The following is a 22,394-nucleotide window of genomic DNA, read 5'->3' as shown; positions in this document are numbered from 1 at the left end:
AGTGTTTGACTTCACTGTAAAGTTAAAGCAAACCAGGGATCATAAAAACTCAAAAATGTGTGTGCACAGTTGAGGAACCGTCACGATCCCCGGCTGGCTCGCCATGATGTGGTCAGACTGGCTTCCTCGAAGCGTCCCACAGGACGCCAGAGTGAGGCCACCTGAAGGTCATGAAAAGCTGCTTCCGTTTTTCCGTAAATAACATTTATCAGTGAAGCTAAACGTCATTTTCGCAACCAGTGAATCCAGAAAGAAAAAAGATATACATCCTTTTAATATTTCTATGCTGAAATTAGACAATCAGATATTTACATCAGCGGGATTCTGATGTTTGCACTGCTCACTGGATGGATATTTTAATATCTATTGTGAACTTTTCATCAGAATGCAGAGCAGTGACCCTGAACGCAGCACTTACAGCCGTCTGCGGCCGTGTCCAGACACAAAGCTCTGTGTGTGTGAGTGTGTGTCTGCGTTTGACAGATATGACCAAAGGAACACTTGTTACTGCTGAAGGAAACATGTGGCTGGAAAACACAGCTAAGTGCTGCAGTTCTCAGCTGTGTGTGTGTGTGTGTGTGTGTGTGTGTGTGTGTGTGTGTGTGTGTGTGTGTGTGTGTGTGTGTGTGTGTGTGTGGTCTCTACACTAAGTGAGTATTTGGCTGAAGGCGGTAGTCGACCCCGTCCCTGTCATAGTGCTGGGCTGTCTGAGGCTGTAATGCCATGAAAGACTCCAGGGGCTGCTGGGAAATGTAGTGTTAAAAAAAAGCTAATTGGGATTAAAAAAAAAAAAAACACACAAAGGAAGTGATGCACATTAATACTGAACACCTGAACAGAGGGGGGGGGGGGGTAGCAGGATCAGCAGGAGGAGCAGGAGGCAGTGTGCTTGTATGGATCATGTGCTGATGACGCTGAAAGGTGTTGAAGTGTGTGAAGTGTTCTGTGTTGAACTGGTGAACTGTTAAATTGGCATTTACAGTTTTGTTTTTTGTTTTTTTTATCCAGTCTGGTCACAGTGAGCAGTGTGTTGCCGTCCTGCTGCTTTACCGCTTCACATCCACACAGTCAGAATGATGGGATGGAGGGGTGATGAGGTGCAGTGGTCAGCTCTGTCAGTCCACTTTTACATGGTTCAATTCCAGGCTGTGAACTTAAGATGTTCTGTGTGAGTCTGTTTGGGATTGCAACGACTTCCCCCGACAGTCGCAGCCTGTTAGATGAAGAGTTGACTGAGTCAGGCCTGTTCAGTGAGCCTCACGCAGCCTCCCGGCCCTTTGCAGGAGAAACACATTTATTTATATATATATCTATTTTAACACATTTCAACAAGGCCCGCTCAAAGTGCTCTGCATTAATGAACATTAACCAAGATAAGTGCCGACGAGACTGTTGAAGGTGAATAAAAATGAAATGCCAGAACGGGAAAATATAAATGCATTTTTCAATATCGGACTCCTCATCCAGGTTTCTGTGCTCACAGTCATGAGGTAGAGCTCCATCTGAAGCCCAGGCAAGTTTTACTAATGTACATTTTCAATAAAGTCAGCGTTCAACGTGACTTTTAGTCAATGACCAGCAGGTCTTTGGATCGAGGGACAAAAACAGAAAAAACTCACCACACAGGCCCAAAGAAAACATGCAAACTTCACCGTAGGAGGCCACAACAACCAGCAGGTTTACGTGACACACACGAATGTGAGGTGACAGTGCTCACCACTGCCCCACCGTGTCAGACTTCACCCTCAGACGTCAGTCTGCCCTCACACACCGAGGACCTTCTTAAAAAAACCTCTGAGTCATCTGTGTGCAGGTTTACGGGTGATACAGGGCTGTCGGCTCTTCTTTACTCCCCCTTCTCCCCCTCCTCCTCTTCCTCCTCCTCTTCTCCCCCTCCTCTTCCTCCTCTCCCCGCTCCTCTTCCTCCTCTCCCCCCTCCTCTTCCTCCTCCTCTTCCTCCTCTCCCCCCTCCTCTTCCTTCTCCTCTTCCTCCTCCTGGCTCAGCCTCTGTCTGCTCTGAATTAGCTCGATTATGTCATGATCTGTCCTGGAGAGAACTGTGTGTGTGTGTGTGTGTGTGTGTGTGTGTGTGTGTGTGTGTGTTCTCGTATTTCTATCCTTGTTGGGGCCAAATGTCCCCACAAGGATAGCAAAACGTGGAACGACGTGCCTTGTGGGGACCTTTTTCCGGTCCTAAGTAGGAGAAACAGTGTTTTCTTGACCATGTTGTTGTTACTGAAAAAAGTAAAAGTGCAAAAACATTTCTTTAGGGTTAGGCTTTGTTGTGGTGTGGGTTAGGGTTAGGGTAAGGGTCAGGGTTAGGGGCTAGACATGAATGGGAGTCAATGGACGGTCCCCACAAGGATAGAAATACGAGACTGTGTGTGTGTGTGTGTGTGTGTGTGTGTGTGTGTGTGTGTGTGTGTGTGTGTGTGTGTGTGTGTGTGTGTGTGTGTGTGTGTGTGTAATGTTCAGACAGTCTGGTTCCTCTTCGTCCTCCTGTGGAGAGCAGAGCTCCTCTGGAGGAGGTGGCTCGGCGCACCGCTGCGTCCTCTCAGCTCCGCGGTTCTGTGTGCGGAGCAGCATTCATATTTCAGTCTGAACATCAGCTCCATTTGTTCTTTTTCTTCGGAGATGAAACATGGAAATGAAGCATCGGAGCAGAAAGGCTGCAGAGGACAACAATAAGCAATGAGACATAACAGCAGCTCACCCCCCCCCCCCCCCCCCCCCCCCCCCCCCCCCATTGCATTACTATTGCAACAACACATCATCAGTAGGGTAAAACTAACCTGTCTCACGACGGTCTAGCCAGCTCACGTTCCCTATTAGTGGGTGAACAATCCAACGCTTGGTGAATTCTGCTTCACAATGATGGGAAGAGCCGACATCGAAGGATCAAAAAATTTGACTGACAGCGTACTTCAACCAATCGGAGCTTCAAAACAAATACGCTGGCTAGCTTTAGCTCTTTAGCTCTAGCTTCTCTACACACACAGACACGCGAAAACGTCTTTTACTGTTAGAAACTCACCAAGCGCAGACCCTTCAGACCCTTCAGACCCTTCAGACTCTTGCTCTTGCTTGATTGTTGCTTTCAGACGATGGTTAAAGTTTATATCTGTAATCAGAGTTAGAAAAAAGCAGCAACGCTGATTGCCGAGGGCCTGCGGGAGGGGGGGCTCAGGGGAACCATCTTCACCGTGTGACGTGAACGTGGGAAACGGAGCGTTTTCATGGGTGCGGGAGGGGCTGCCTCTCTGAGCAGCACAAACATAAGGAAAGCTCAAACACGCAGACACGGAGGAAAAAAATGCTTTGGGGGTGTTTTTGGTGAGTACATAACTATATAACAAGGTTAAAACATACAAAAAGTGAATTTTGCATGATACAGCCCTTTTAAGTGCCAAAATTGTATGAATTTTATTGTGTTGAATCTTCATTGGAGCCTTTGTCTCTTGGTCTTGCTGTTTTTTGGGTTTTTTTTTTACTGCTGGTGGTTGAGCTGTATTGTAGGATATTGTTAAAGTACCTTTATCATGTTCACATTCATAAAACAATCTTTTGTGTCCCGTGAGGTTAAATTTCCCTACATGAAGAAATGCCCTGCAAAGGTCTAAAGTGCTTTAAATGTGGTGTGGCCTGTCAAATATTACTGTAGCTGAAAAAAAAAAGGTTTGATCTTTTTCAACTCATTGGTGTTTATGGCTGCAGTGAAACATGGCAGAGCATCTGAAGGACTTCAGTGCAGATCCTCCATCTTCCACTGGTGCGTTCAGAGGCCGTGGGACATCCTGCAGCTGAGCCACTCTTGGAAACTCAACTGTTTCAGAGACGAGCTGATCACAGGAAAAGCCGTCCTGGCTCTGCAGTTTGCGTCTGAAATCTACTCAGTCCGACAGTTTTCTGGTCCGACGTCAGTGAGCCGAGTGAAGAAGGTCTGTGAAAATGAAAATAGCTGGTGAGAGTATCAGGTCAGCACTCACAGTCTGCAGCGTGAAAATAAATGTAGTTGACATGTGTAGAGGCAATGTCTTTCTGCAGTGTGACCCTGAAGGCAACATCCTGCTGGTTTCCTGCAAAAACATCCAATCCGGCACTTCCTCTGATTTCTGGTTGGTTTTAGGGAACTAGGCAAGCTGGAAATGTTAAAAAAAGGAAATGTTAGTGTGCGACTGCAGCTGCTCATATGTTCCTCTAGACATCGTCGAAACGCCACCACATCAGAGAAAACCTTGAAAAACATCTAGAAACGCTTCAGAAAACAGTCTCAAATAAGGACAAAATTTAAATACTTCCCAAAATATACCAAGATTGGACCAAATGTAAGTAGAAACAGAGTGAACACTGTGAAAACACGTGCAAAAGTCCCCCAGAAAAAAGATTGGTTCTAAAGCAGCAACAAACTAGTTCAAAAATAACATAAAACCCCTGAAAAGTAGTTCAAATATAATCCGAAACATGATTAAATAAATGGCACAAATTATGACTAAAACCACATCAAAGTAAAACCTGTTCATCACCAGTTCACAAGTGGAACAAAAGTACCTTAATAGACCAGTAAAATGGAGAAAGTAGTTAACTAATCCAAAATAAGACAGTCCCACAAAACTAAAAACATCCCAGAAAATCTAAACAATTTTTTTCTCAGAACTCCTCAAAACTGTACTAAAAAGCCTTAAATCCACCGCTTCCTGTTTCCTTCATCACATTTGGAAGTCCTCAGTATTTTGTGTCTGTGTTCCACGTATTGATGAAGCTCCTCTCTGTGATGCATTCACTGACCTCAGGCATCACCGTTCCTCTCATTCAGTCTGAGTTTGACACCCTGTTTCTGTTATTGGGGTTTATCAGATGTGTAGCAACCAACCCATAGTGCATTGCTCTTCTGTTCCTTTGCTACTCAAACTGCTTGGTTGCTTTTTATACTCCAGACGAGCAGAGAGACCTGATCCAGACCCGAGTCCTCCTGAAGTCTGGAGGTGTGTCAGTTCTTCAAGCGAGGGCATAAAGCTCGGTCAGGCTGGGTCACATCAGAATGTCCCAGTCACTCGTAGGCTTCTCTCGTCTCCTTCAGACAGTTACAGAGGTCTGTCTGTGTACCGGGAATAAAAATACATTTCACAAAATGAAGTTAAGTCATAGTGGGGAAATAAGCTGAGTCATGACTGTGGTTAAACTGTGACACATCAAAACAAACACCCAGCAGCGCCTTCTGATGGACCAGCTGTGACACGTGTGTGCTGACGTTAGCCCGCTCCTCTCCCCGGTGTCACCAGCAGCGTCCCGGCTGAACATTCCTTTAGCATCTTCCTTTTCACGTGGCAACAGTTTATGTCTCACGAAGCGCCGTCCTCAGACTGAAGCGCTTTGTGGACGTGTAACGCTGGTTCACAGGTGGAGTTTTTATGTGCTGCCTTGTTATTTATTTCTAACATTACAGACACAAACTGATGATGATTTGACATCTGCACACTGATGCACAGTTCACACAGTTGAGTGACAGTTTGCTTGAGCCTCACACAGAAACGCTAACGACATGGAAGAGAAACAGGGTGGAGAAGAGGAAGAGGAGAGGAGGAGATGTGCAGGGAGACGAGGAGAGGGAGGATGTGGAGCTGACAGATCAGTGACCTAAGCAGCTTATCTTCTGACTGAAGATGCTGCGAGCTGTCAGAGTTCAGAGGAGGAGACAGATTTTATTCTGATGACACTCTGACTTTTATTGTGGAGGCTCCAGCAGCATGGTCAGCAGTGAAGCATGGACTTTCAATCTAAAGGCGAGGCGGCTGTGTTAATCTAACTGTGGTCAGCATCCACCTTCTGCGCCTCTTGACCCGGCTCGCAGTCTCGTGGTTATGGGCTGTGGAACTAAACTCACAGCCACACGGGGAGAGAACATGGAAACTCCACACAGGGAGAAAGAAATCAAACCCAGACCTGTGAGCAAACCACTATGACAAAACGCCTCCCACTGATTCTGCCCAAGCTTCCTGGTGCCCCTAAACCCCCCAACAGACACGCACACCCCCTGCTGACGGTCATGTACTATGTGCTGTGTCTGTGTGACAGTGTGGGCCGCTCTAAGGAGGCAGACATGGCGGCGAGGGCTCGACAGGCTCCGATGTCTCCGTCTGACTTCTTGGACAAACTGATGGGCCGAACGTCAGGATACGACGCCCGGATACGACCCAACTTTAAAGGTGTGTGTGTGTGTGTGTTTAACATGACAGAATGTGCAGTAGCATAGAGACGATCTTGGCAGAGAAGGAAAGTTTGAGGAAATATTCAGAGAAATTTGAGTTCTGATATTATCCAGGCAACTCTAAACTTTGAGTCCCCTCCCTCACACACACACACACACACACACACACGTACACAGCGCCCCCCTGAGGCTCCTGCAGTAAACAGCAGTGGTCCATGTCTCTGCTCCCCCCTCCCACAGGTCCTCCGGTCAACGTCTCCTGCAACATCTTCATCAACAGCTTTGGCTCCATCGCAGAGACAACCATGGTGAGTCCCAGTGACACAAGGAGACACGAGCATCCGCACCCCCCTCTGATCACTGCTGACAAAAGACTTTTCCCAGCATCTTTCCATTATTGATGAATCCTGACATTCAAAAATGTGCAGGACAAAACTCGTGAGGATCAGATGTGATAAATATAGACTCACAGTGAGTTTCACTGTCAAAGCTTCTGACTAGCTCTATCCCTTAGCTGGAGTTTGGATAAAGAATGCAATGTATTTACTTTGAAACTGGGAACCAAAGTATCACTAATACAAAAACATGTGTTGTGTAGCTGCAGTTCTATAGATCTTGGTTGACCTCATTGTGATTACTCACACTGCAGTAAAAGAATTCATCTGTTTAGATTTAAGGTTTCACTTACTTCATTACTTTCAGCAAGTTGTTGTCGGCTATACGATGCTAATGCTAACTGGCTGATGTAAACAGAGGATGGTGTGTATGCCCTGTGTTAAATGTGTACATGTTGTGTCGATGCTGGGTACGTGTCGTGGATGTGTTCGGAACAGCATCAAATTAATAATGTGCAGGAGGAGCAGAGAGGAGACAGACGTCCATAGAAGACGTTTACAGACTTAGTGGAGACTTGGGGGACTTTGGAGACTCAGTGAAGATTTTTATGTGACTGGAAGTCAGACCAGGCCACACACACACACACACACACACACACACACACACACACACATACACACAGCAGGATGATGGTTTTAGTGGTTGTATAGTTTGATGTTTTCTAACCTCAGTGTCCCAGAGTGACGTACATTTAGCCTGACTTTGAGGCTTTGCGTCTGTGTGTGTGTGTGTGTGTGTGTGTGTGTGTGTGTGTGTGTGTGTGTGTGTAGGTGTTGGGAGGTTAAAAGCAGCAGTGAGTTCTGGTCCTGTAGGACCGTGAGGAGCAGACAGAGGTCAGACTGTGGAACCATAATCCACATCACTGACATTTGCACTCAGCAAACACACCGTGCTGAGTTACTTCAGGAGTCACAGCAGTGCTAACATGGCTTTGTTATTACTCACTGAAGGTGCAATAAGGCAGAAATTTGCTATAAAAAGAATTAAAAACACTCCCATGTGTCACCTGTTCTTGAAAAAACATTACCTTTAAAGAACCTGTCTTCTCCAGTAACAGTGTCCTGCTCAAACTGTGAGGTACAGACCGGAACACCTTCAGGTGGGTGGGGCTAGGCTGTCGCTACTTCCTGGTTTCAGAGCCAATTATATTTGAGTTCCTGAAGTTGCCAAACAACAAGAACACCATTCTGTATTTTGTGATCGTGACGCCGGCCGTGCTTGGTGCGACACCGTCTGTGCACGGAGACAACAACTCTGCATCTCTTCACCTGTTTTCATCCAAAAAAATAAGCACTGAGACTGTAGCTGAGTAACTCACTGTATTACTCTTTATGAACAGGAGTGCAGAAGCTACTGGAAGATCTTTTCACATTAAGCGATCATTTTTTTAAAAGTTGTTCTGACGGGTGATGAAGTACAATGGGAGCAGAGCCGTTGTTGTTCAGATGAGGGTCAGAGTCAGTGCCGGGGATGCCGCAGAGCGTGTGGAAGCACAGTGGAGCCTGTGTGGAATCGTAACCGGACAGAAGGTCGAAAATATGAAACTCAGGGAAAAAAAATGCTGAAAAAGGGGAAAAAAAAAAACAACATGGATGAACTGGCAACAAGACAGAAGCCTGAAATACGAGAAAGCTTGAGATTTCAAAATAAAATAGGAAACAGCCAAGACAGAAAATGCGCACTCTGACAGTGTGTCGATGCTGGAGGGATTTATGGAGCAGCCTGTTTCCTTCCTTCCTGCTGGACTCATCTGGAATGAAAAAACAGAACCAAAAATGTGATTTTGATGTTTGGCTGCCACTGTGAACACACACACACACACACACACGCACGCACGCACACACACAGCCATGTATCAGTGTGACTTTAACCAAGTAAGTGTAAACCTGTTTAAAATTGAATGCAACTCAATGGGTGTGTGTGTGTGTGTGTGTGTGTGTGTGTGTGTGTGTGTGTGTGTGTGTGTGTGTGTGTGTGTGTGTGTGTGTGTGTGTGTGTGTGTGTGTGTGTGTGTGTGTGTGTGAGCGTGTGCGTGTGTGTGTGCGCGCGCGTAGTCGAACTACTCGCCATCGGTCGTCTGTGAGGACGAGTGGACGAATGATTGAAGTGACAAGGTCTAAGTGCTTTCTGCCCCGCTGGGATTGTGTGTGTGTGTGTGTGTGTTTGCTTGCCTGCAAAGCAAAAACTGTCACGAGGAATTTCAGAGTGTGTAATATTACTTTCATGTGACTTTTATTATTTATCAGACAAACATGTTTTTTTCATGACCGTGTGTGTGTGTGTGTGTGTGTGTGTGTGTGTGTGTGTGTGTGTAGGGGTGGGGGGATAAGCTGTAAACTGTATGAAAATGTAAAGTTTTGTCGGGTGAGGATTTGAATCAGAGCCACATGCCAGAGAAAAGGTCGCAGCAGGTCCAGAGAAAAAAAAAGAGATAATTTTACTCGAAAAGCTGCTTTGACTTGTAAAAATGTTCCTTGATTCTGCTTCTGAATTTGTTTCCACGCCGGATTAAAAGGCATCTGAAAGTCACATTTGTTTCCTAATTATGCGCTCAGTCACTGTGGCGCGAGTGTGCAGCGTATTGCATTTGTTGTGTCAGAGAAAACTTGCATTTAGTTCTTTACAATCTCTCTGTGAAAAGTTAATGACTTGAGTCAATTACTGAGTTTCCAGAGGATGGTGAAGGTGAGGAGGTGGAGGAGCAGAACAGTGTTGCGGCAGGCTGAGCACACACACACACACACACACACCACAGACAGAGATGCACAGGAGCCATATGTCACACCGGGATTAAGTTTTCACTCCTTTCACCATCTGTCCCCTCCCCGCCCTCCACCGTAAACATGACATAACCTCGGCGATGCTCCTCACATTAAAATGTGCTTCAGCTTCAGTCCTTCCTTCTCTCAGCAAGTATTTAGAATTTATAATTAGTGTGTAGTGATTATTGGGATTAGTTCAGTTGAATCTCTGTGTGACCTACAGGAGACATGATCTGTCTTTCTCTCTGACACACACACACACACGCACACACACACACACACACACACACACACACACACACACACACACACACAGCTGCTGCTCCAACTGAACTCACAGTGGAAACTTTACTTGTTACTTTGTTGTTTTGCTCCCTCATTAATAATAAACACAATTTCAAGAGGCTGCAATATTCCACACAGCTGTTCTACGTGTGTGTGTGTGCGTGCGTGCATGTGTGTTAAATGACAGTGTGCGCAGTAGTTTGGAGGGTATTCAGGGATCAGTGTGGCCTAATGACTCAGTAAATGTTCGTTTTCAGACGCTGAAAAATGCAGAATGGCAAACTGAGGCAGGAGTAGCGTCGGTGCTAACGTTACCCTGGACTGTTTCATGATGCCGATCTTTTCCTTTGTTTTTACGTGACAGGACTGAGAGAGAGCAGACACACACACACACACACACACACACACACACAGAAAGAGGGCCTTAAGCCAGGTTGGCCCTGTGCTACACGCTATCTATGTTGAACAGATTTACCCGTGTAAAAATCTTTTTTTTTTCATTTGTTCACTCACTCTGTCCATCCCTCTTAATCCCCCCTCTGTCTCTCTCTCTCTCTCTCTCTCTCTCTCTCTCTCTCTCTCTCTCTCTCTCTCTCTCTCTCTCTCTCTCTCTCTCTCTCTCTCTCTCTCTCTCTCTCCCTCTCTCTGATTTATTCACCAATTTATTCCATACAAAATGATTGACTGATGAGATGTGTAGTTTTGCAGTTTGGAGCAGCTGACAGGTTAATGAGTGAGCGAGCTGTGTGTGTGGGTGTGTGGGTGTGCGGACACACGTGCATGCGTACATGCGTGCGTGCACGAGGCCCCCGGGCAGACTGAATCACAGCACACTGGAGCTCTATTTCCAGCTCCTGTTAACTTTCTGCCTGACTGAACTGTGACACACGATGAATCTGATGATTCCTCGTCTGCTCTCCTCTGAGGCCTCATTGATGTCTCAGGTAATCACTCTTTTCTCTGATTCGAATAAACAAGCCTCATCCAGCAGCTGAGACGCTGCTTCCGTCTGTTTTCAGAGGTTTCTGTGGACTCTCTGAACGTTTGAATGAAATTCTTTCCGTTCTCTGTGATCAGAGAAACATTCTTGCTGAGATTTTTTTGAGATGTTTGCATCTGTGCATGCTGCTGCACATGCAGGGCTGAATAAACTGTTGAAGACTGAACAGACTGCATTACTATAGCCGTGACACCCGGACAGCTCCGAGCTCCTAATGTGATGGTAAAATATTCAAAAGGGTTTCTAGTTAGTCTGTGAGGAACATTTCAGCAAAGAGATGCTTCGTCTGTCTGTCTGTCTTTCAGAATAAAAGTTTTCTTTCATACACGGATATGGATGCGCTTGACAGGTTGAGAAAATAAAACTTTGTGTTTGTGTGTGCAGGACTACCGTGTGAACATCTTCCTCCGGCAGCAGTGGAACGACCCCCGGCTGGCCTACGCAGAGTACCCTGACGACTCTCTGGATCTGGACCCGTCCATGTTGGACTCCATCTGGAAACCCGACCTGTTCTTTGCGAACGAGAAGGGAGCGCACTTTCACGAGGTCACCACCGACAACAAGCTGCTGCGCATCTTCAAGAACGGAAACGTCCTTTACTCCATCAGGTAGGAGAGAGAGAGACAGAGAGAGCTGCCATAGATGAAGAGAAGTTGAGTAATTCAAAAAGTTCTCCCAGACATGTAAACCTACAGCAGCAGCACTGAGAAAACTCTCCAGTCTGAACTGGAAGCCTCATCAAAGAGGAGAGTTTGAAGTCTGATCTTCACGTAGAGACTGTTTTAGAGTCTTGAACGCAAACTGAGAGCTGCTTCAACATCAGAGGAGTCTGGGAACTCGGAGTAGCTGGATGAAGCAGCTCCGTAAGAACTCCCTGAATGAGGAAATATTCCAAACCATTAAAAACATCATTTTAAGAAAATAAGTTTCGATGATTTATTTTAAACAAGAAATGAAAAACAGTGTGACATGGTAAAAGGATTTTAATTTGAAATAAAAAGAGAAGCCTGCTGTTCTTGAAGTCCAGACATTTTGAGGAAGTGATGGAGCCGACTGCTTCGGCGGTGAGGAGGAGGGCTTTCCATCGTTAGTGTGTTGGTTCTGTTCATGAGACTCTCAATCCAGATGGAGTTCCTATAGGAACACGTCTGACTGTGTCCGTCTCTGCTCTCAGACTGACGTTAACCCTCTCCTGCCCCATGGATCTGAAGAACTTCCCCATGGACGTTCAGACCTGCATCATGCAGCTGGAGAGCTGTGAGTACACACTTCTCCTCGTCCTCCTCCTCCATACCTCGTCCCCGCGGGAGACCTGACACTGCACGCCACGGAATAATGTGATGGTGTGTGGATGCGAGCGTGCGGCACGTGTGCGCACAGGAAGTGATGGACATGCTTGTAACGTGTGGAGCGGACGAGAGGAACAATTAGAGCGCTCATCTCTCACTCACGCATGAGTCCCACTCCATGATATATTTAGTCTGTGAGGTCCCGACGGACACCGCAAACACTGCGTCGCCTCCGATCACGCCCACCCGATGACTCACCGTCCACCCAGCCCCCCCGACCCCCAAACACACACACGCACACACACGCACACACACAAACGACCCGAGGCAGTGCCACTCGGAAACCTGTTTTCACATATTTCCGTTTGTTGGATTATTTTAGTTGCGGTGGAGCCACCGTCTGTGATGTCACGCAACAGAAAAACATGAGCGCGCGCGCACACACACACACACACACACACACACACACACACACACACACACACACACACACACACACACACACACAGCAGAATCAGGAGGTATGCTGTTCCAGGGGAAACAACTGCTGCCTTCATCTTGCATCACCTTCATTTAATATCTAAAGTGTAACACACACACACACACACACACACACACACACACACACACGAAGGAGCTCACATATGCGTATAATGCAGAGCACTAAATGAAATTGGAGGATATCGTGATGCGCAGATTGTCTCTGCTCAGGTAATTTAATCTGACTTAGGGTTTTGCTGTTTTTTCCAGTGATGGCACATATAAAAACATATTCCTCACCTTCTGCAGTTCCTCACATAACAAACACACAATATCCTGCAAACTTTACATGTCTGTCAGCTTCAGCCTTCTCCGACTGGAGTGAAACACTTCGTACAAACATCATGCAGTCCTCAGACAAGACTCCTAATGCTCTGAGAGCCTACTTCAGGAGTGAGTGATTATGAGAAAAATAGAGGTATTCCGGCTCAGACGTCGCCGGGTCAACAAGTTCTGCGTCAGTTGCTAAGGAACCGGGGAAAATCTGATGCAAATGGATTACTGGAAGAGAGTAAACACGGACAGTACAGAACTGATGAGATACCACACGAGCAGTCCTTGAAGAGAAAGTAGGACCTGTGGTTGCTTTGAAACCCATAATCCATACTAACCAAGAAACATCTGGTAAGAACGTGTTGTTGTATCTGTGACCGCTAACTACTATATCACAACTAGAGATCAGTGTAATACAACAGCAGTGCTACTGATATTGGGGAACATGGCTGGACATGGCTTTATGGCTCTCCAAACAGGGCCAGACTGAAATGCAAGTGCCCCCTTGTGTCTGATGTTTATAGTGCATTTCTGTAAACTTCCCACATTCATCTCCTCCCTGCTTTCACATGCTATTTCTGTAGGAAGCGCGCAAAGATCTCTGATGTGTGTTTTTTTTTTTTTTTTTCAATTGCTGAGCATGTAAACACATGTGTCACCATGAGAACTCATACCAGCTCTGATTGGACGCTCAGAGACGTCGGTACAACCGGAGGAGGATTTAAACAATGAGCTGAGCTGAGTGCAGATGTTCATGTGGATGGCCGGAGGCTCCAGCTGCTGTTTGTTCTCTGCTGACACAGTTTCCTCCGAAACTCAATTCGCACAGATGAACCGTGAACACGTGGCGAGGCAGGGATGAGGGCTCCGACCAGCCGCTACCAGCTGGATCCTCACACCTGAACACACCCGAAAACACCTGAACTCATCTGAACTCACCTGTGCACACCGGGACTCAGCCGAACACACCAGAAGTCACCTGAAATCACCACCAACCCAGCTGAACACACCGAAACTCACATCAGCACCTGACCTCACCTGAACACGCCAGAGTAAACCTGGAAACACCTGAACTAATCTGATTACACCTGAGAACTCCTGAACACAGCTTAACCCCCCCTGAACACTCCCCCTGATCTTACCTGAATATGCCAAACTTTTCTTCGTCCTGTGTGCTTCCTGGCATATTTTTTGAACTGCACATATTACAACAAACAGGTTGGAATATGTTTTGTTTTGTTTTGTTTTTTTTTTTTTTGAGATGGAGGTATTCATTGGAAAACGTCCAATGCGTAATATCTATACAGTTTTTATAATTAATTATTTTATCAGACAAAGGAAAAGACTAAAGAACAGAAACCACAGACACACAATAAATACAAAATAAAACAGGTGCAGGTGTATCCTGCAGCAGGCCGTGATCCAAAACTACAGTATGAAGATGTAGTGTGTAGTTTCTTCTATAACTGATTTACAAAATAGATATTATGGTTAGTTTTTTTGTTTTTTTTTGTCTTTGAATTGAAGTGGTGGAGATGATGAAAAGTTGATTATAAATGTGTGTGACTGATTCAATTCAAAAAGGGAAACTGGGTATATCACATAGATTTATTCTAGGCTTTTATTGTTAAAGCTTGATGAGTTTGACGTGCAGCTAATGGAAACCCGAAATGCAGAATCTCAGAAAAATAGAATAATAATAATAATCCAGTCCAAGTCCAAGATCCAATTTAAGTAAAATTTAAAAAGGTGGTTGAGACATTTGATGTTATTGTGGTGGAACGAATGGAGGGCAGCCACAAACAGGTGACTGTTTGTCTCTTTGTATCTGGTTCTTCAGTCGGCTACACCATGAACGACCTGATCTTTGAGTGGCAGGAGAACGGACCGGTGCAGGTCGCTGAAGGACTCACTCTGCCACAGTTCATCCTGAAGGACGAGTCCGACCTCAGATACTGCACCAAGCACTACAACACAGGTACACACACGTACACACCTCACACCACACCACAACAAAACACAGGTACAGGTACACACTGGTGTGATGAGCCGTGTGTGTGTGTGTGTGTGAACAGGTAAATTCACCTGTATCGAGGTGCGCTTCCACCTGGAGCGTCAGATGGGTTACTACCTGATCCAGATGTACATCCCGTCCCTCCTCATCGTCATCCTCTCCTGGGTTTCCTTCTGGATCAACATGGACGCCGCTCCCGCCAGGGTGGCGCTCGGGATCACTACCGTGCTCACCATGACCACCCAGAGCTCCGGATCCAGAACCTCACTGCCCAAGGTGTGTGTGTGTGCACTTTTGGAGCTAATAGCTGAGTAATCGATTACTGTTGTGACCATGAGCCGACTTGTGTCCTGCATCATTACATTTTCAGAGCTGCTGCCTCTCTGTATGCTGTTCCTGATTCAGCTGTTAGCTTTAGCATTATCCAAAGCCGTTGTCCCAGTTTTGATTTGACTAAAGTTCAGTTTACCGAAGGAGAAGCTTCGTCCATCAGCCCTGCTGACAGGAACCATTGACAGGAAGCATGAGCGAAGCATCCACAGTGACTGTGATTAGCATTAGCATGTTGAAATAGCAGTTAGCATGTCTTTCTAAGAGCAGTCTGCCATTTCGCTGTTTGTCTCAGCTGTTTTGTTTTGTGTTGTTGTCATAAGTTGATAAATGTGTGGGTTTTTTTTTTTCAAAAGAGCTAACATTCAGATTAAACAGCATCTTCCTCCCACTCAGTGAGGGAACTTAAGCTGAACTTAATGAGTGACTCAGTCAGACTGACCACACTGTGGTCCACAGCTGTGTGACTGTTGATAATAGCTTTAACTAGTAACTAGTTACTTTGTATCTAGAGTAACTTAGTATCTGTGCTTCTTGCACAGACTGTGACAGACAGGAGGGAGAAAGCCATTTCTGTGGACTGTGAGCGCTGGATGAGATTTATTTCATCTTCGTCTCATCTGCCTGCATCATGATGGAGGAGCTGTGGTGTGAACAGGCCTGAGTGTGTGTTAATTACACACACGCCGTGTGTGCTGGAGCGTGAGTGAGGACGAGCCTCCGTCCTGCTCTGCTATCTGGTATGCATGAGAAGGAATCTGACATGGAGCGCCTCGTTACGTAACCCTGATTAACACACATACCTCCACGCTCCGTGTGTCTGCGTCTGTGTGTGTGTGTGTGTGTGTGTGTGTGTGTGTGTGTGTGTGTGTGTGTGTGTGTGTGTGTGGTGTGTGTGTGTGTGGTGTGTGGTGTGTGTGTGTGTGTGTAGGAGCTTTCTCATGTTTCTGCTGGATACAGAGCTTTGCACTCTGTTGTGTTCCATGTGTGTGAATAAGTGATCAGAGCGGAGGAAGCAGAGTGTTTCCTGCTCACACTCCAGGCGACGATCACACAGCTCAGTCGCTCTGTGATAAATTCGCAGACTGCGGCATGTACAGCCAACATTTGTGTTTGATATTCGTCAATCTGTCCACTGTTCCATTATTCATTCACTGTTTGACCTTTGACATCTTAAAGAGTTTAAAAGGAAAAAAAAAAAATCAGACGTTGATGGCTCCAGGGGGAGCCATCAACGTCTCAGCTGTTCACAGTTGTTCCACAGATAGCAGGAGCAGAACAGAGGACCGGAGATTACAAATTGGAATTTTTCAGATAGTATCCAGAATTTTCTGCTTCTGAGAATTTTGCCTGTTGAAAGTTTGCGGATGTGATTCACGCCAACAGATCACACTGCGCACTGAGCCGGTGATTTAACAAGAACAACAGCATGAGTGACCTTATAGACGCACAGGAGTGCTTAAATGAGGGTCTTACATGCTTTAGGCCTGTTTAAGTGAGACGGATCTGCGTTTGAGTTCTCCACACTCTGATTGGATGGAGCTCTGAGCTGCCACAGGTGTAAAGGAGGATTTACACATCTTTAAAGTGTTCAGAAACAATGGAAACTTTTTTCACCTTCTGTGCATTAAACTATCAGAATGAAGTCCTTCAAAGATTATTAACCTGTGTGTGTGTGTGTGTGTGTGTGTGTGTGTGTGTGTGCGTGCGTGTGCGTGTGCGTGTGCGTGTTTCAGGTGTCCTATGTGAAGGCCATAGATATCTGGATGGCTGTGTGTTTGCTCTTCGTCTTCTCTGCTCTGCTGGAATACGCTGCTGTCAACTTTGTGTCGAGACAACATAAGGAGCTGCTAAGATTCAGAAGACACAAGAGCAAGAGCAAGGTATATACACACACATACACACACACACAGGAATACACAGTTTGGGTAAGTGTTCCTTGGTGTGCTGCTGCCACCTGGTGTTCACGTGTTGTTAATACATTAATCTGCTGCAGCCTCAGACAGACTGGATGCTAGAGCTAGCTGATTAGCTTGCCAGCTTCAGTAAACACACAGAAATCAGTGGAATGACGTTACGACGTGTTCATAAATTCAGTTTCCAAACAAGCTCCAGACATTAGAAACACATCAGCTGATTTATGGTGTCAGTCCCTGAGACCACGCATGTCTCTGAGTCTGCTGACATGTGTGTGTGTGTGTGTGTGTGTGTGTGTGTGTGTGTGTGTGTGTGAGAGAGAGTGCATGATGCAGCATGATGTTTCTGCATCTGTGAGTTTTCTTCACAGCTCTGTGACAGGAGGCCATCCTCTCTGAGGATGAGCATGTGCATGAACAACATGTCTGTCACTCAGCATTCAGTCAACACACACACACACACACACACACACACCACACACCACACACACACACACACACACACACACACAACAAGCTAAAATATTGACTCAGCCTTTCAAACTGTAAAAGTTCTCCAAACTATCTGAATGTCTGCGTGAGACCAGCTGCTGGTTTCTGATTGGTTAGGGTTAGGGTTGACACTGTCAGCCAATCAGAATCGTCCTTATGGACATCAGCTTGAGAAAGAGCCCCTCAAACCAGCCAATAAGCTTCTAACTCGGGTTACCATGGTGATTCAGACAGTGAGCCCGCAAACTCTTGTGTGATTGGTCAGATTTTTCTTGTTTGCTTCCGCTTTCCGCTGGTTCGTTTCGACCAAAATGGATCCTCTGTCGCCTTTTCTTCGTCTCAGTGCCAAATCTTCCTTCTCCTTGGCTTCAAACCTCTGTTTCTCTCCCTCCTCCTCTTCCATCAGCTCATCCACTGCTCTCTCTGCCGTTGTCTCCCCCTCTCACTGTATCATGGCAACATCGGGAGAAGCGTGATCGCGGGTGTTTGTCCTACGAGTTCCCGCAAAATAAAATGTCCTGACGGAAACACTTTTTCTGCCGCTGACTGACGTCATGAAGCGAAATATGTTCTTAGTTTTGGAGTATGAAGAGGCACTAAGCTTCACTGAAACGGCCGTGCTTCTTCGACGACGCTGACCATTTTTAGGCCCTGTTTACATGACAGCGATTTCAAGTGAAAACAGTAAACTTCAGTTGTGTTTTGGGTGTCTGCTAACGTGACAACTGCGCACAGACCCAGTGAAAATGCAAGTTTTTGAAAATGCTTCGACTCCGTCTCCATGTAAACAGGTGAAAATGCAACTTTTCTGAAACGCTGCTACTGTGCATGCTCTTCATGCGCTAGAGAGTATTTTGACTCCAAGTCCATACTCTCCGGGGAATTGGTAGTTTTCTACATGAGAGTCACTCACGACAGCAATCCAAATTTGTTGTCTTTCCATAGGAATGTTTGTGGACTTGCCAATATTATTTTATATAGCTTAGTGTTCTCTGTTCACACGTGTAGTTTCATTCAAAAAGCAAACAACAGCACCCATTAGTGGCCCTGCAGGAAAACTACATTGTTTTCAGTATTTCTGTTGTTTCTATGTTAACAGGGCCTTAATGTGTTCAAGCATTTTAACAAATTGATGCAAATTAATTCAAAAGGAATGTTGGTAAAAGTGGAAGAGGACATCCTCTCCATCCCTTATCTTTTGCATTCACTGCTGATCACTGCGAGCGGCGCTGCCACCCGATGTTCCAACTTATCGAAGTTGTGCTCAGACTCAGTGAAACAGCGACTCCCAGTCGACAGATCTGGAACAGCTGCTTCCATTGAAAAGCTCCACTTGTGTCTGTAGTCCGACTCTGAGAGGTCTCATTCTGGCTGGTCATCATGCTCACATTCAGTTCGACACACAGACAGGCACAGACAGGAGATCACATGATATCATGATTAATGTTTCAAATGTTAAATATCACTTACTGACAGTCACACATCCACACGCGTTGACTGAATGTGTGGTTGCTCCTGTCTCTGGCCTGTGTGTGTGTGTGTGTGTGTGTGTGTGTGTGTGTGTGTGTGTGTGTGTCTCTGCTGTTCCTGCCTGTTGATCACTGGTCTGCATGCTCTGGCCGGTAGCACAGTGGAGGTGCAGTTGATCCAGAAGAGCTGGCTGAGTCGCTGCGTCGCATTAACACTGACAACGGCCTCAGATCGTCCCAGCCTCTGTACGGATCTATGAGCAACATCTACACCAGCAGTCACAGGGTAAATGGCACCATGCATGTGTGTGTGTGTGTGTGTGTGTGTGTGTGTGTGTGTGTGAGGGAGTGTGTACGTTTCACTGCATGACCTCACCTGTTACTTGTTAGCCATTCACATTGTTTAAAACGGAGGAGTTTATTGTTTATTGTCTGTGTGTGTGTGTGTGTGTGTGTGTGTGTGTGTGTGTGTGTGTGTGTGTGTGTGTGTGTGTGTGTGCGTGTGCGTGCCTGTGTTTTGGTGGGTGAGGGTGAAACGGTCTATATCAGATATCCTTTCATAGCTAAAACTGAATGAACTCATTAAAAAAAGCAAATATTTCATGTCAAAAACTGTACTAAAATGACCATGTTCTTAATGTGACGAAACCTTTTTGTGGGATTTAAGGCAGCAGATTGTAATGAACTCACTTCAGCTCAGTCTCTGTGACCTTCAAGAGGTCACACACACATGCACACACACTCATTCACTTGTTTACTTGTTACTTTGTCACTTTGCTTCCTGGTTAATCGTGGATAATATTTCAAGACACTACAATGTCCCACTGTGTGTGTGTGTGTGTGTGTGTGTGTGTGTGTGTGTGTGTGTGTGTGTGTGTGTGTGTGTGTGTGTGTGTGTGTGTGTGTGTGTGTGAGAGAGAGAGAGAGACATCATTAACACAAATCTTCTGGTCACTATGAATTCTTTGTATTTGGGACATTTTACAAGAGCAGAGCTTTAACTCCAGTGTATTCATGAGTCACTGAACGGAAAACCTCACTTAGACGGAAGTGATCACACCTTGGCTTCCTGCCTTGTTGTCGAGTCTTAAAAGCACTTCCTGGTTCTCAGCTTCAGTTCCTTCACCCAGAGGAAGACGCCATATTTCTCTGAGCTCACAAAACAACTGAAGTGTTGAAGCATTTTCTATCAGGCCACGGTCCACGTCAGGACAGTTTCAGTTCCTCACAGGGTCAGAAAAGACGAGCCGAGACGATAAAGCCGTGATAAATTGACCTTTCACCCCTCCACAGGAAGCGGAGGCGCATGAGAGCAGGCTGAGCTCCTCAGCGGCCATCACCTCCACCCCCAGCAACAACAAAGCCTCCAAGGCTGGCGCCAACAACACGGTCAACACGACAGGAACCGCCGGCAACGCCGCTACCCAGAATGCACCTGCAGCAGGCGGGGGAGGCGGAGGGGGAAAGACCACGGAGGAAATGAGGAAGTTGTTCATTGACCGAGCCAAGAAGATTGACACGGTTTCGCGGGCCGGCTTCCCCCTGGCCTTCCTCTTCTTCAACATCTTCTACTGGGTCCTCTACAAGATCCTGCGGCACGAGGACGTGCACAAACCCTAGCAGCACGCCGTGCACGTGCACGTGCACGGGCGTGTCCGTGTGCACATGTACGTTCACGTTCACGAGCCTCTTAGCGTGCACATGCGCGCCCGCGTGCACGAGCGTGCCCCGCTGTCCCTCACGGCCCGTGCACTGTGACCTGGAGACGCGTCCGTGTGACTGAATCCAGAATTAGTAAAGTGAATCTTCAACCGATCAGGGAGCGACTCTTCAGCCACTTTTCCAGCTGAGGAGAAGAACCACCAGTCACAGGTTTACGACCCCCACCCCCACCCCCCACCCCCACTTTTATATCAGAACTTCCAGGTTTTCACTTAAGTCACCATAAAGAAAAACAACATGGGGATTTATTGATTTATTTATTTATGCAGTTATTTATTTTTGCTTTTTTTATGAATTGCTTTAAATGTCAACTGTCTGAGCCTTACTCTTCATATAAACCCACTATGTGATGAAAAAAAAAAAAGATTCACTGATCTGCATCTTTCTCCTACCAACAACAATCAACATTGCATTAGTTTTTATAACTGTGACAGAAATATCAACATGCAGTCAGCTAAGCGGAACGCAACTGCCTGTAGCGAATTAAACATGAGAACTATCACTTGTCACTAACTGTAGCACTGAATTTTAAACCCTGTCCGTCTGAATCGACACGTTTGCGGTAAGTCAGTCATCAGTCAGTGTCATTCAAATGACAGTCGTTTGTAAATAAAGTGAAAAAGTGCTGACAGGAACCGAGAAACTTAAAAACAGGAACCCAGAGCTGCACCCTGTTGTACAACATGTGAAGAAGGAACGCTCCAAGAGAGAAACATGCTCTTTGTCTTTCAGTGTCTCTGCATTTTTATTGTCAGTCATTTATTTTTACTTCTCAAAATCCTGCTGCTATCTTTCCCTCAGTGTGATTCAAACTGTCAAAGCATGAATTCATCACCTTCATTTAATTTGATGTTGTCAGAGGTTTTATTGCTCTCAGCTAAACTTAAAATGATTAATGTCCTCCACCGTCCCTTTAAGGATGACTTTTAGCAGGTGTTTTCATCAAATTTCCGTTCTTTGGGATTTACTCCTCCCTCCTCCATCCCGAGTCTTAAACACGTCCGACACTGTGAAACACCAGAAACCCTGAGACCTGAAGGGTGTGTGGTTTGGTTTTTTTTGGTTTACAGAAACTTTTGGAACTAACAATATGAAAGATTTAACACAGATGAGCTGAACATGAACAGACAGACAGGAGGAAGTTCCTCATAGGTATTAAAAACTAACCAGGCTGGCTCACTGTGTGGCTCACTCACGTCTGCAGATCCTCTTTCAGCTTGCTCTCGTCACATAAGTAACTGATAAGCTGTGAAACACTCCCAGAATAACGCTTGCGACTGTTCACACCGACTGTAGGAGCAACACGTCGCTACAGTCAAACAGCGCAAGATATTCGACTGTTAGTCACACTGTTTATCGACTTATTTTTGGGTTGTTTTTTTCACATGAATCAACATGTACTCTGTGATCAGAAACACAAAGTTTGTAAATAGAACCCTTTAACCTTTGTTAAAACGGAGGTTAACTAAAGGATTTTTCAGATATTTCCAGCATAACTGTGTGATAGTTCTATCCAAGCAGCACGAGTCAGACAGTGTTTACAGCAGGGGTCCCTCAGGGATCAGTCCCGGGTCCACTTTACCTTTATCGCAAGGATGAAGGATAAAAACCAAATCATCTGCGTGTAAACCAGATTTACAGGTGGTTGACAGGCGTACATTTCCACACACACGCAAAAACATTCAAAAATATTTTTGATTC

The 22,394-nt window shown here is 45.8% G+C and overlaps 1 protein-coding gene across 2 annotated transcripts in view; it reads left to right on the top strand.

Moving 5' to 3' along the window:
• LOC115391085 (glycine receptor subunit alphaZ1-like) overlaps positions 1–20,654 on the top strand; it is a 30,498-nt gene extending 9,844 nt beyond the window's left edge. Inside the window, exons 2-10 of one of the 2 annotated variants that reach the window (XM_030095188.1) lie at positions 6,073–6,203; positions 6,446–6,513; positions 11,033–11,256; positions 11,823–11,905; positions 14,591–14,728; positions 14,826–15,040; positions 16,831–16,977; positions 19,129–19,257; positions 20,265–20,654. In XM_030095188.1, coding sequence (XP_029951048.1) covers positions 6,073–6,203; positions 6,446–6,513; positions 11,033–11,256; positions 11,823–11,905; positions 14,591–14,728; positions 14,826–15,040; positions 16,831–16,977; positions 19,129–19,257; positions 20,265–20,591 — 1,462 coding nt within the window. In that variant the 3' untranslated portion in view covers positions 20,592–20,654. The remainder of the gene's footprint in view (positions 1–6,072; positions 6,204–6,445; positions 6,514–11,032; positions 11,257–11,822; positions 11,906–14,590; positions 14,729–14,825; positions 15,041–16,830; positions 16,978–19,128; positions 19,258–20,264) is intronic. The other variant, XM_030095189.1, reaches the window with a different exon arrangement.
• The last annotated feature ends 1,740 nt before the right edge of the window (positions 20,655–22,394 follow it).

Source organism: Salarias fasciatus, chromosome 6, assembly GCF_902148845.1.
Source record: "Salarias fasciatus chromosome 6, fSalaFa1.1, whole genome shotgun sequence".
NCBI classification, from domain to species: Eukaryota; Metazoa; Chordata; class Actinopteri; order Blenniiformes; family Blenniidae; genus Salarias; species Salarias fasciatus.
Note: the sequence above shows the minus strand (reverse complement) of the source record. Positions and strands in the feature narration are given on the sequence as shown.